Genomic DNA, 15519 nt, shown 5'->3' with positions numbered 1-15519 from the left:
CGTTTGAACTTTTCGTCGCGCAAACACAGCGGTGCGCCGTCTCCATCCGGTGGCTCGGCAGAACAACAAGCCTTCAGAGATGGAACAATGGCCTCCAAGCGCCCTGTGCGTTTGTGCATGGAGCCACATCAACATCAACATCATTTTGACGCCGTGCCAGAGAGCATTACGGCGTCGAGCAAGTGAGGACTCGCGTCGTTCCAAAGCTCGGATAAAAAAGACACCGGGTGCTCAGCATAGAAGAAAAATTAGACATCGTCCGTGCTATTGAATGTGACACGAATGAGTCGGCGTTGGCACGCAACAGGGATCTGCTGTTGACTACAGTGTGTGGCATTTGGAATGCGAAGAAGTTGCTCAGCAGCGCTGCTGCGACCGCGAAGACATGTCGGCTACGAGGTTCGACTTTTCGCCATCGTTGCCTGTGTTGTTGCCGAAGTGTCGACTGTGACATTGATGAGGACGACACGGAAAGCGACAGCACGGGCGATTCAGGCCCAACAGTGGCATAAGCTGCGCGTTACGTCAGCCTCATGAATGCAATCGTCGCGACGAGAACAGGGGCGCGATAGCGTAACTCTATTCCAAATGAAAAGTATTCCAAACTCCGGCACCCGGCAATGAAAAAGGCGCCCCTGGGACTTCTGCAGCACTACTGCGCACGTGCACGGAAACTGCGTAACGCCGAGGAATTTGCCATGCGAGTGTTTGCCGAGAAGAGGGGGCTGGCTGAAAAGCCGGCACGCAGCTTCAGTAAGTTTGAGGCCGCTGTCATCGTCATGCTAGGCCGCCGCGGCATCAAACGAAAATAACATGTTTGTCGCGCGAAGTGAATAAATACTGCATGAGTTTTTCCCCTTTCATCGCACTCTCTCTGAGTTCCGTTTTCGGCAGGTAAGTGGGCGATCTCATGCTATTTCGGTTAAACAATACTACCGTTTAGTACATACTTTTTCTGAGCTCCGGCCAACTACGGTTTAATGAGGTTTCACTGTACAGTGTCAACGTAAAAAAAATGTGGGAACAAGGTAAACTCCGTCGGTGCTTATGTTGTGCAAAACTGGCGACTTGTGTCTGCATTCCTTCGGCTGCTGTCAGTGACCCCCAGGCCCGCCAGAGGAGCGCAGCACTCCCTTTGAACTGGTTTCTCCGGTGCTTTGGGAAAGGTAGACCTTTTCATCGGGTGAGGAGGAAAGGGCGCAGCGGGTCTTCTCCTCTCTGGCTTGTGCTGTCCGGTGCGGCGCTGCTTGGAAGTATTGCTGTTGCCTTCTGCGGAACGATTTGGAGATGTTTTAGCTCATACTTTGTGAAATTTACGCAATGTCCATTCATAAAAGGTTGTCGGGGAACCAGAACATTCGAATTTATTGCTGCTGTCCCATGATAGAGTTCTATGACTGCAATATATTTGGGTAAACAACCAAATAAGTGGACATCAGCAATTGACCGATGGCAAACATTAAAACACCCATATATGACATTTTTTTTGTGTGTGCATGTATGCATATTCAGCATACGTGCACTGATACGTCATTGAGTGGCACTTGTCAGTTCAATCGTAATGCCTTCTTTTACTCCTGTTTTTAGCTGCAAAGAATACAGTGACATGCAAGCAGTATTCTTTGGGTTGCATTCCTTCCTTCACATTTTCGCTTGTCGAATTCTTCGTGAATCTAAGTAAGTCGCTTAGACAGTAGGTGCACATGAAACGTGAATGATTTCTGTGTAATATCATAATTGTGGTATGCATATTTGTGCTAAGTGGTACACAAGCAGGTGCATCATATGTGCATCGATATGGAGACTCGTGTGAAAGAACTCAGCTGCAATTGTTGCGTGTTTATTCGTACTAGATGATATAAATAGTATCCTTTTTAAGTTTCTCTTATAACTCATCCCACACCAATAGTGAGCTAAAAGCATACACGCACATGGACAAAAGAATCTGAAGTAATTTTGCATTATTGCTGCATCAGGTAAACAGGCATGAGGCAATCCCGGTTTCATCACATGGCTTCATGTCCGGGAGTGCTGCCGTCTGTGCTTCGTCCATGGGCCATACAGACCGAAAATCTTGGCTATTTAGGACATCTGTATTCTGGCACTCGAGCACTGCAAATACCGATAACAAGCATTGCAAGGCCGTTGTCATCGTGCTTTGATACGGCGATGAGTGCCAAAAACCATTCTGCCTGCTTGTGGGACAATAGGATATGTGATGCCTTTCGAAAGGCAGAGAAGGCAACGTCCTGCGCACGCGAGAAGGGAAGCAGGCCATAGGCAGAGAAAGGGCGCTTTCCGGCTATGTCCGGTTACCTTGACCTTTATGTGGATAGCGTCTGCTCACCTTCCTTCAGCTTTTGATGCATTTTTGGTCAGGACGGCAGGCGGAGCTATCATCAGTCGAAGTTTGTGGAAGTGGTCACCATCTCATGTACTAGCTCAGATCAATGCTGCTTATCTTTCGCGATTGCAGAAGCCGGCACGCATGCACCAGGACATGGCCGATGGCCTAGGAACATTTGTTCGCCACCCAAATCACCATTCATTTTCATGCAGTTTACAAACAGCGCTGGAAAAAAAAAAAAAAAAAACGGTGTCTCTTACATAAACAACATCTGTTTTAGGATTAATGATGCTGCACGCAAAGCCTTTTCGTCGTGCATGTATATAAAAAGCACCCTTTTTGGCGCAGTGTAAGGTGCGCAAAAGGGGCTCTGCGTAATGTTAGCGCCAAAGTAATGCAAATGAGTTTGCTGGGTGACTTCTGAACATTGGGAAATAGGCATCAGGTTGCACGGCACATGTGTTCGAAACAAAACTGGTGTCAGGGGTGCACACAACTCCAATTTCTGTGAACGTGCATGTGGTTCGGGGTGCATTTCTACAATTGCTAGTAGGTGCAGCGGGCCGTGGCGTTTCTTGATGTGCTTGATGTTTCTGCGTAGGCGCGAGTAACAGTGGGTGTGAGAGACAAAATCTGGAGGCCTTTGCTCCTTGAATATGTGAATCTGCCTAGGCACTACGGAGGAGGTTTCTTAGCGCGTGTTGTATGCGTTTGTCCCCTAGACATGCCGGCATTTACAAGTGCAGTCGAGTTTGTTTACGCTCAGCCGCTGGCTGCCCGCACAGTGAGGCAGTGGGCACGGACGTCCCATTTGGTGATTGCTGTGTCTGAAGGGGCAAGGTTCTGACTGGTGTTGTATAAGTCACGGATCACTTTTTTTGTCGCGATGATAGATTGCATTTTTTACAAGCACTGCTCCAGGACGGCACATGTAACCTACAAACCAAGGCCTCAGGAGTGCGCCTGAGGTTATAATAAAGCAGGCGGTGCAGGATCTCCAGGGCACCCAAGGGGTAGTAGGGGGATCAAAGCTGGGAGCAGGGCGGCCCATGGGTTGGGGCCGCGAAGGCCGAAGCGTGGCAGGAATGTATAAGATTGGCTGTCCGCTACTCGGCGAGCCCCAACCCACGGGCTAGTCCGGGTTACAGCTTTGGTGACCCCGTTGCTGCTTTGGTGTCTTGGAGGCGCCGCCAATAATGCAAAATAATGACACGCTGTTTCAATTAGTAAAAAAAAAAAAACACGATTGAATAAATATAGTTACATCCAGCCACCAACTTGCGATGCTAAGTTTAGCACATCCGTGCCCCGCTGCTTCGTCCGGCACACCTAGGGACAAACGCATACAACACGCGCTAAGAAACTCCTCCGTAGTGCCTAGGCAGTGTCATATATTCAATGAGCAAAAGTCCCCACATTTCCTCTCTTGCACCCGTCGTTACTCGCGCATTTGCGCACACATCCAGTGTCTCTGCGAGCGCCACGCCCTGCTGTACCTACTAGCAATTGTAAATATAAGTCCGGGGCACCTTGCAAAAGCACTGCGACTTCGAACAGCTGGTCGTCGCCACCCCGCTGTATCACACGACCGAACAGTGCCGGTGACAACCTTTCTCGAGGTAGTCACTCCACAAACGAACTGTTTCTTTTCTATTTACTTAGGCGCTCTGTCGTAAATATTTCGTATTTACCCTATACTCGCTACTAAATTTACGCCTTCTCTTTAATCGCCACCCCTTCTCCACTGCTGACTCTGCTGTTCAGGTGTCAGCAGACTGCGATAGACAGCTACTGCTCTCAATAGCAATTTCCTTCCCTTTCTATCTAGGTGTTTTATGCATAAAGCTACAGTTACCATTTTAAACCTAGAACCTTCCTTTATCAGGCCCATACTTTGCAGAATGCTTTAAAAAAAAAAGGTAGATGCTATGAAGAAAAATAAAAACTATTTGGCGATCAACTTCACTCAAGGTTTCGTCTTTTTCAGTCTTGGTCCGTCTTTATTATTACGAAAGTTGTGTTCCGCTGAGGTAGTGAGCACTGCAGTCTTCTGGCCATCTACCAAGATGGTTTTCGAAGCAGAGGCCTGCACTCACATGACAGCCACGTCAATAGCAACAGTGATGAATTACTACCAGGCTTATAGTCACCATCAGTAGAACTGAGCATTTTACATAGAGAAAGGTTCGACCAAGCCATTCTTGAAAGTATGAGTGGGGAGAAGGCCACCACGCGCAGGAGCAAAAAACAATGGTGCCAGGCACAGCTCGTCCTGACAAGACTGGGTGAGGGGGACTTCTCAAATACAGCAGATCACCTGTCGCAGCATCGTAACAGGGACAGACTAGAGCATGCTGCAATGGCGAAGAGGTTTTTTCCCCTTTTCCCTCACATGACCGAGTGGCATCGCCTGGGGGGAGAATCTGAACTACACACAAGACTGATACCTTCACCTTAAGCCCAGACCACACGTATGCTACCCTGCTGAGCCTTTTGTGGAATGGTGATTAGCATCTATACAAGGGATGTGTACCAGCGTTCGCTCATTTCCAGCCAACGTTGCTCCTTTCCACTCCTGGCTAGACATCTTGGCAGACATCGCTTTGTATTGAGCTATTGACCTCGTGTGCTACAGATTGTGGCACTGTGAATGGCGCTCTCATGACGTCATCACTCACCTTTGTCGTCTGCTATGTTCCTGCCGAAATGGCTTCATTTTCATGTGTTTGCTCGTGCTCTGACTGCGTGTTTGCGTAGCACGGCGCTCTCCAATTATCTGTATTTCAGCAACGTGCGCTGTACAACCACACTATTACAGTGCAGGTACTGTAGATGAAGGCCAAGTCCTGCAGTTTATTGTCAAAAAAGGACCAACAAACCATTATGAGTGCACCATGAGAATGGAGCAGCAATGGTGAGAAGAAGCCAACGTCGTACACGCATGTGTACACACTGATGACCAGCAGATGTCAGGAGCAATCCACACTGAGCGTGATGATGGCGACTACTCCACTTGATTTCACAGGGAATAGTGTCCTGGAACATTCCATACATAATGGTAGAAAAGCCTGCACACTCACATTTTGGAAACTTGGATCAGAGCAGGTCCGCTGACAGCTTCAAGTTGCCTTCACGTAGCGAGCATGTGCGCGGTGTGGAGTCCTCTTATTGACGTCGCACTCAAAAGGGCGCCATTCAAAGATTTCAGGACTAATTGGTAGCACTTCAAATTGCACAATTTTTATTTGTGTACTGTCTCTGCAGGACAAAGCTAATCTGCACTATGTAGCATGCCCAGACTAGAGCACATGAGCGTACACTGCAGCCCTGCTTTGCACACAGCAAGCACATTACAGTTGTGCGTAGCTACTGATGCCACCTGGTATGAGAAGGAACAGCTGCGTGCAGCTATCTAGTACACTAGCACAGCAAAGTGATTACAGAGGTTACTATAGTAACAGTGACCGAAAGTATGCGTTGCCAACGACGCCCATCAATTTCCACAAAAAGAAGAAACAACATTGAATCCAGGGGATATAATGTAGCTGGGGAACCACAGCCGGTGCCGCCTTTTTGGAGCAGAAGATGTTGAGGAAGAATGGGAAAGATAAATATTGCGCTCATAGTATCATGCTCATACTAGGTCTTTTTGAAAAAATATTTCGGTAATATATTCCTGGGAAGCACAATACACGTCCTAAGGCATTTTTGAGGCTACAAAGAAAAGTGGTTCAAGACCCCCCCCTTTAAAGGGACTGACAACTGGCGACAATCCAGCAAGCTGTTTGTGATTTAAGTAGGAATTATAATTTTAAATTGGCAAAGAAATTCTCAAAAACCAGTAAAGGCAAGTCCTGGTGGTGAAATATTGGTACTTTGGATGTACTCTATGAGGTTACTGTGTGTAAGTTGGCTGTTATTAATTACAACATAATTATTGCGTAAAATCGTAGTTGCTGAATTATTCTACGCTTGCGCTTTATTATATGCTTTGGAAATCAAAAGCACACATATGGCTACGGCAACATGCTGAACTGCATATCACGTGTAAAGGTGTCATTTTGTTTTCAGTCCGAGTGGTTTCGTTTTGACTGGTTAAATACCAAAGTGGTTGGACAGGAAACCACAAAAACACTGAGCTGTTATCACAGAAATACTTCAACACTTAAAAAAATATGAATCGCAGGAACATCAACTTGATAAACAAAATAATACTTTCTCACAGTCACTGCTGCACTTGTCGTCTGCCTCCCACTAATGCCGACATATAATCATCATCGCCTTCCTGCATCCGGCTGCCGATTGCGTTGACTCATTTAACTGTTCAATTCTGCTTCCTATGTGCTCCGATCACATGTGTATAACAAGCCGTGGCTGTCGGTATGCAAGAATTGCACTGCTATAACAACTTCTTGTGCCAGTACTCACTAAAATAATAACAGTATAAGCTGAGCCACATACCCTGACATCTTAATGATCGCAAGAGTTTCTCCTATATATAAAAGTGGTGACGTCAATGACCCTGGAAACTATCGGCCTATCTCTGTGCTTAGCGTAATAAATACTGTATTTGAAAAGGTCATCGCGGCTCAACTGAAGCACTACCTAAACGAAAACAAGCTTCTAACAGATTCTCAACATGCACTACCTAAACGAAAACAAGCTTCTAACAGGTTCTCAACATGGATTTAGAGGCAATCGATTGTCATCAGCAGTGTTAGAACTAACCCAGAGTATATACACAGCTCTGCACAAAAACGAGTTTGCCATAGGATTACTTTTAGATTTAAAGAAAGCATTTGACTCGGACTTCTAAAAAAATTACGAACTTTTGATTTTAGCAAAAAAACAATGGCCCTCTTTTCAAACTACCTAAATGGTCGAAAACAATATGTAAAATTTGGCTCCTTTGCATCCCAGTATACTAGTATGGTTACAGGAGTTCCGCAAGGATCAGTTTTGGGGCCCATACTGTTCTCGCTATATGTCAATGACCTCACATTCATACTGAAGTTATCAAAATGTGTTATGTACGCTGACGATACCATGCTATTATTTTCAGGTAAATCCCTTGGCGTATTGCAGAACACTATAAAGAGCGAGTTATCGAACATATCAACTTGGTTTTCATGTAATAAATTAACTCTAAACAGAGCTAAGACAAAACACATAGTATTCAACTCCCGTTATTCCAGGGGTGACACAATAAGCATGCAAATTCACCTCCTAGGTAGAACTATAGAACAGCTCGACCACATGAAGGGGTATATTGGACTGCAACTGGAACTGGAGACCACATATATCTAGTATATGTGCGAAATTAAGCTTCAGCTTGCTATTTATTAATAAAATGCAGAGAATATCTTGACCTTAGCGTACTTAAAGTTGCTTACTTTTCCATATTTCACTGTCGCATCATATACTCTTCTGAATCATGGTCTAGCACATATAAAACATAAGCAGATCCCATCTTTCGGTTACAGAAAAGGGCCTTGCGCATTATGACATATGCAAGCCCACATGATAATAGTGACATGCTGTTCGGTCGTCTTGGTATATTACTATTATCTCTGGCATGCAAAATGAAAGTTGCCATTTTGATTAACAATATTTTACGTGGGAATCACTCCTTATCATCAAGCCTATTTATTACACCTAATAGAAATACAAGAGGTGCAACAAATATAAATTTCAACCTACCAATCACTCGTAACATGTATGGCCAATGACTACTTGAGTTTCATGGTGCCAACATTAGGAACACAGTATCTCTTGAGGTAAAAATGGCCAACCATTTCGTGTCTGCTGTAAAAAAGCTATACCTATCAAAAAGTATGTGATTTTCCATCGGTCTGGTTCTCCACTTGTTTCATACTGTGCAAGATTATTCCTTCTTGGATCTATTCAGAAAGCCTAAACACTTGAGCACAGACCTTTGCAAATATGTTACTTCTACGTGTAATATGCTATTTCTTTTTTGTGTGTGTGTGTGTGTATTCTCGTAACAGTTCTATTTTATCACTAGTGATTGATAAGCACTGTTTTCTTTTTTAATGGTTTTAATTGTATGTGTCCACCTAACTGTATTAGGTTGTATCACTAATAACTAGATATGCGCATAACATTGTAGCTGCTGCTACGTATGTGACTATGGGCCTACACTAGCGTTTGGCTACTGGCCCAACAGTTCCTCTGTACAAATTATCATGGAAAAATAAACTGAATTGAATTGAAATTGAAACTGCAAAGAGGGGTCGCAGGTGGCAAGTGACATGCGATCTCCACTGAGGCGTCACTTTGGTGGCCCCAAAAGGGGCCTTTTAGAAGATGTGAGAAGGTTGCTGTGGCAGCCTCTCAGCTTGAGATTGCCACAAGCATCTCGGCATGTACTTCTCCCTGGCTTGCACGAGAAAACGCCATTCCGTCAATTTTGCTTGCTTAATTGGAAGCTTGCCGACATCGTTCTCCAAGGCATCCAGGTGCTCCACATAGTGCAGCAGAAGATCCCTTGTGAACAAGAAGCCCCGGAGGGACGGAATCATCTGTAGGGCCTCCTGCGAGGTCAACGTTGATGCAGCCTGCCCTACTGCATCGTCGCTGCCATCGTCGCTATCCGATGCGAGCACATTTGCAGTGATAGCCTCAATGGTTAGAAGTTCTGATGTTTCTAATGTGTCTTCCACGTTTAGAAACTCTTCTAGTCCTGAAGCATCTAATCAACTGCGGGCAAAAGTTCAAGCATCACTTCATCGGTGGGAGCTTCGCAGGCTTCACTGCTGCCTTGGACAAAGCACGCTTTCTTAAAGCAGTGGCATACCATAGAAGCGCCTACTTCGGACCACTCACCGAAGATAAACTGCATGGCCATCAGTAGATTGATCTTCAAGTCTGATTGCTCCCTGCTTGTCCGCGTGGCCATGACCATCAACAGGACTAACTTGTTCAAAACCTGGTGACGATACATGACCTTAAAATAGACTATCATGGCGGCATCTATGGGCTGCAAACCTGCTGCTATGTTCAGCAGCAGGAACAAAAACTTTCATGCTTGAGAGCTTAGGCATGGAGTGGCAAGCGCTATAATCATATAGAATGAGCGCTGCCTTCCTCTTGGATCACTCGATACATTGATCAAACTCAAAGAGCCACTCACGAAAGAAGTTCTCGTGTCATCCATGCCTTGCAGTTGTGACAGTAGCGTACTGGTATCCTGGCAGCACTGCGGAAGCAGCGGGCATGTTTAGAGCACAACTCTTGGGCGCCCATTCATGCGCTGAGTGTCGGTGCTGATGTAACTGAACAATCAAGCACAGCGCAAAATAAAAGTGAATGCGGAGTGCTGTGGGGTTTGAAAGACGCGACGAGGAAAGCGAAGAGGAGGGTGCAGTGGAACCATGAGGCGGAAAGCAGAGGAGGGTATGGTGAAAGCATAAGAAGAAAAGCCTAGTTCGGCGACGATGGCTACGAGGTGGTGCCAAAGTAGAGCACACATTGTCTGGGAGGTCTGTCGGCGGCAGCTGCTATGAATTGCGCCCAGGCGACACCCACGTTCTGGCTCTCGCGATTGCCAGATTAGGGAGGCAGTCGCGCCGCACTTTGCTCCATTTGCAACGTGCCGCATGAGACAGATTGTCTGCACCAGGCAATATATAGGGAAATGAAAACGCGTATAGAGCTGCATTCAAATTTCGCATTAGGGAACATTGTAATCGTCAGTGAATTTTTAAAAATTTCCCAGTGACAAATGCAAGGCACATACCACTCTCATGCACGTTAGTGCACAAAAACAGTGCAGTGCAGCTTGGCATTTTTGCTGTCCTTACATGTGTCTCCTTTGAGTGCATGCGTCTTGGGCGGCAACATGTGGAAGAACAGACCTGTTTCATTGCCATTATACATGTCGGTGTCAACGTACTTGTTGAGGTTGTGGTCAGTGATTCCTCTGCCCACTTCTGCTTTGCCTCCACGTCAAGCGAAGGTGATGGCGTTGTAAACAATGCTGTGCCTCTCTTTGAAGCGCTGTACCCAGCCGCCACCTGGTAAGAAGTTAACATTCTTGAGTAGGGCAAAGTGCTTCGCTTTTGTGGCCAGAATAGACCCGGCGATGGGCAGGTTCATGGCACGGGCATTGAGAAACCGCTCGTAAAGAGCCTCTTCCACCTCCTTATAGGCACATTGTCGGACACATTTGCGTCTGTTGTCTACCGAGCAGTTTTCTTTGTCAACTTCTCTGTCCAGTGGATGATTGTTGACACTGCCGTTTGCGATAGTCTGTACTTCTTTACCAAGTCACACACTTCTTTACTATCTTTGTAGTCCTTCACGATACTGCACTTCATTTCCAAATCTATAGCAGTGCTCTTTTTTTTCACCGGCAACGTCGTGCATTGCTGATGATGAGTGGCCGGATCGGCCATCTTCTGTTTCGGCGGCGAATTAAACGAGGCGGAGAAACTACGTGGCCAGGAACAACTTCAACGCAACCAATAAAGACAAGCACAAGCGATTTAATCTGTTAGCAGACCTGCACGGAATGAGAACAGCCGTGGTTGTTTAGTGGCTATGGTGTTGGGCTGCTAAGCATGAAGTCGTGGGATCGAATACTGGCCACGGCAGCCGCATTTTGATGGGGGCGAAATGTGAAAACACCAGTGTACTTAGATTTCTGTGCAGGTTAAAGAATCCCAGGAGGTCCAAATTATTCTGGAGTTCCCCACTACGGCGTGTCTCATAATCAGATTGTAGTTTTGGCATGTAAAACCCCATAATTTAATAATTTTTTTTTTTAAATGAGGGGCCAGTGAGCAATCTGGGAGCTGCCCGGCCAGCGCAGTTGGTGCGGTCCATTTGTGTTTCTGTGGGTGGCACGGCATAGACCTATGGGCGCAGCCCGTTCGTATTCGGAGCGGTGGAAGAGCGACAGGAGGAAGGTGCACGAGACTACCGATGCGAAGAAGGCTGAAAAACAGGTTCTATTGTAAGAGCGCGTGGCGGCCATTTGGATGACGAGCGAGGGTGCAGAGTCTAAAATTTTCTCTTTTTTTTTTCCTTTTCAATGATTTTGCATTCCATTGCCTTTTGGCACGGACACCCAGCAGCCAGATTTCATTGTTATAACTGATAATGCAGCATGGGGGCACTCTAGTAAACGGGTTATTTCACCATAGCAAACATACAAAAGTTGCAGATGGCTGTGCATTTGGGCAGGTTGGTTCATGACTATGAGCAGAAAACAGTGCTGTGGTCTGTGTCCTTCTCTCCATCCTTTCTTTTAGCGCTGTTTTCTGCTAGTAATACAAAAGTAGATGGTGCAGCAGCCTCTCATTATTACAGTGAAACCTCGATATAATGAACTTCACGGGACTGCGGTAAATTGTTTGTTATTCTAAAATATCGTTTCAGTGAAAGCCTCAAAATTAACCATTCCGCCCATCACCCCATCACTTTATAAGTTGTCACCATGTGAGCTATCCATGAAAATGTCGCTGTTGGCTCTCGCCACCCGCCGTTCCTCTTTTCCATAGGTTCCGTTGCCATGCACCATCGAAGCACCGTATAAGAGTGGTGTGCACAAAACAGACGCTGACACTGAGGAAATTACTGACAGAAAGGTTGCTCCACGTCGCCTCCAAAGCGCAGTGTTTCTTGCTTTTTGTTTATTTTTCACATTTCTTGCCGTGGACACTGCAACTGTCTCGCTCGAGGCAGACACCTGAACTATATCAAAGCACAAGCGCGCGTAAACAACACCTTCTGGAAAATGCAAAGTATGACCGTGTAGCTTTTCCACGAGTATGGAGGTTACATTTTATCGCGCGCATAGCTGTACTCGTGGACAACTTTCTGTGGCTATGAAGGGAAAGCTACGGAGGCAAAGCTTGCACAAGTGAGAGTGCTTTTGAAAAAACTCCAGTGTTCTAATCTGCGTTAGGTTAGGCTGAGGAAGAGAAAACATAAACACCTTATTAGCAACAGTTTAATAAGACAGAACACACCACTGAGTGCGTTCTGAGATTACTTAGTTCGTGGCTTTTCTCTTCAGCGTCAGGGCAAACGCGAAACCGTCTCATGTGGAAGCTGCATCAATTCAACCTCTGTTCAGAGCAACCAAAAGGACTGTCAATGCTGCCTGGCTACTTGGTGTGGTAATATATGTGCAGAAGCCATGCGCCCGTAGCTTTCCCTTCATAGCCATAGAGAGTTGTCCGCGAGTATGGTATGGCCGCAGAAAGAACCGCAAAAGAAAGAGGCGTGAGCAGAAAGATGGGTGAAAGAAAGAAGAGATGCACCTTTGTTGCTAAGTGACACTTTCCTGGGCAGTGCATGCACTCGCAAAACCTGCTATGCCGTCGCCTCCGCTCCTCGTATTCTTTTTTCTCGGGCGCCATTCAGGTTTTCCGAACCCATGCGCCATGACGTCCGCTCTCTGTGCGTTTTCTGCTAGCCTACTGTTTCTGCTGCCGTGAAGGATACATGGAAATCTAGGAATCCCCAGATTTCTGAATATTCGTAGTACTGAGACATTGACATCACAGGGAAACTGAATAATGATGGTTATGCTGAAGTTCATTGTACTGAAATACTTTTACATTGAAACTATAAGAAGTCAACAGGTGATTTCTGAAAAGTTCGTTAATCTGGAAAGTTTGTTAATGTGGTGTTCGTAGTAACGAGGTTTCACTGTATAACCTCGTTAAAACCGGTATCATTATAGACTATAGTGCATAGTGTTCAACGGCTTTTTGGTTTTCTTATATTTGCGCTACTCCATTCTTGGGCTCTGCATGTGTCCTTTCATGGCCAATCCTCCAGAACGGGTATGTGCCACTAGGACACAATTCATGCAGAATGCTTAAATGTATTTGCATACATGTTGCATATGGGTCTCGTCACCATTCTTCTCTCGAAAAGCATCATATATTGCATCATTGATCAGAGGAGCATCATACATGTATAATATTGATTCCCGCAGTTTGTGAAATTTCCAAGATTAAAAAGAAATTCAATAGCAACTTCTGAACCAGTTGAAGCACTTCCTTAGTGTTACCTCACTCTTGTGTGTGTACAGACATGCGCAGTAAGCTAAGCTGAAGGCTTGGGTGAGTTGGTGACGCTTGATCTATGTACATTGCACACTAGGACAAAACGCAAAATCTTAACACTGCACTGACTAACAGCTAAATGATTTATTAACTGCACATGTGATATAAATACCTGCGCATTTATATCTTTGAAGAAAAGGAACAACACAAATGAGAATAGATATAGTGAAGAGTAATATACAATCTGTATCGATTAGCAGTGACGATGAAAATGTGGAGGGAGGCGTCAAAAAAAAAAAAAAAAAATGGATAAAATTTTATTCAAAAAGGTATAGCTCTGTGATTTATGGGATGGGGCATCGACAAATGAAGATTAACCAAGGCCTGCCAGTACACCACAGGGGTACCTTAAGAAGCAGCACAACAGGTATGAAAATGTGTGACACCAGGAACAATCATGATTGGCTTCCTTTTTGTGAGAGCGATATTGAGGGTGTGCATATGTTTCTAGCAACAGTTAGGGGTGAGTGATCACTGTGCGCCATTCTGTCCTTGTAGATGTGCAGTGAAAAGATTAATGCCAATGATGAGTGTACTCTAAAAATGGAAGAAGCATTTTTCCTGTAGGTAGCAAAACATGTTGCCAAATGTGTGTCTGCATTTATGGGCAAGCATTGTCATGTAGTGCAAAAGGGGGATTATTTTTCATCTTTGCTTATTTAGGAATTAGAGCTTGTTTTCTGCATCATGACATTGTAAATAGGCTCGTGAATGGACAAGTGTCGGTCTGCATTTTCGTTCCAGCCATCCAATTCGTGCTGAGCGATGAGTTCTCCCATCTGCGTCCCGAGCAGCGGCAAGCACTCCTGCATGAGGGAACAGGACCACGTGTGCTCAATGCCTTTGTTGAAATCATCTTCGACAACAGTGACAACCGCCTGCCAGTATGTGCCTACCTTCCTTAACAATTTTTTTTAAATCAATCAATCAATCAATATCTATTTTTGACAAAATCAAATACAAGATGGGTATAAGTACACATTCGGAGGTCCCGAAGTAACAATTGTCGGGGGGACCTCCTAACAAAACATGAAAAGGGGATAGTAGGATCGTGGCAAACAGTGAGTCATGTCATATATTATACAATTTCTACATCGGAAATACACGATAAGAGAGAGAAAAAAAGATCTGTTAACAATATCACAAGTATATTCACAGAGTTAAAAAGAAGAAAAAAATTGAAGAAATCTTAAAAATAACATGCAACAATTCAAACGAGGATAAATGGCACGTAAAGCTAACAACGAGGAGAAGTATCAATTAAGGCAAAATTTAGTAACTCGGTAATTGAAAAGTACATTGCGTAATGGTAAAGTGAACAAGATCTAATTAACTCTAGGTTTGTTAAATTATGTTACGCGTCAGATAAAGTGTTCATGAAATGCTCCTACATTCTACTCTGGAATGATAATAATGTAGGTGTCTTCATGTCAGATGGTATAGAATTCCAGACAGAAATGCCTGAAAACGCAACGGTAAATTTCCCATAGTTAGTTCTTGCTTTTGGAAGGAGAAGATTGAGTTGTGCTGAAAATCTTGTGTTGGTATAATTGATGAGGCTAGAGCGACTAAAACCTGGAATATTAAACTCGGTATTTATAAGACGAAACATAAGTAGCGACAGCTTATGATTGAATAACATGCGTAAAGGTAAAACATTTAGGGAATGGAATATTGGAGCAGAGGGAGATGTATGCGATTGGAATGCAATTAATCGTAATGCCTGCTTTTGCAAAACTTCTAACTGATGAAGATGTGTGGTATATGTATTACCCCAAGATGACAGGCAGTATGAGAGATGACTGTGTATATACGCGTAATATAAAGAAATGAGAATGGTTTGCTGAAAAAAAGAGCGAGTTTTTATTATGATGTGAATACCAAATGAGATTTTTTGAATAAGTGATTGAATATGGCACTGAAACTTTAGGTTCTCATCTAGTACTACACCAAGAAATTTAGTAGACGTGGATCTTGCAAATACATTATTATTTAGAGATACTACAATAGAGTCAATGTGCAAAGTTTTTGAAGAATGGAATACCATAAATGTTGTCTTAGATGGGTTAA

The 15519-nt window shown here is 44.6% G+C and overlaps 1 protein-coding gene across 4 annotated transcripts in view; it reads left to right on the top strand.

Moving 5' to 3' along the window:
- SMC3 (structural maintenance of chromosomes 3) overlaps positions 1-15519 on the top strand; it is a 463962-nt gene that overhangs the window by 32456 nt on the left and 415987 nt on the right. For all 4 annotated transcript variants that reach the window (XM_075676310.1, XM_075676309.1, XM_075676311.1 and 1 more), the window contains exon 4: positions 14194-14333. In XM_075676310.1, the coding sequence (XP_075532425.1) occupies positions 14194-14333 (140 nt within the window). The remainder of the gene's footprint in view (positions 1-14193; positions 14334-15519) is intronic.

Source organism: Dermacentor variabilis, unplaced genomic scaffold (genome assembly GCF_050947875.1).
Source record: "Dermacentor variabilis isolate Ectoservices unplaced genomic scaffold, ASM5094787v1 scaffold_12, whole genome shotgun sequence".
NCBI lineage: Eukaryota > Metazoa > Arthropoda > Arachnida > Ixodida > Ixodidae > Dermacentor > Dermacentor variabilis.
This window is presented reverse-complemented; position numbering and strand designations above follow the sequence as displayed.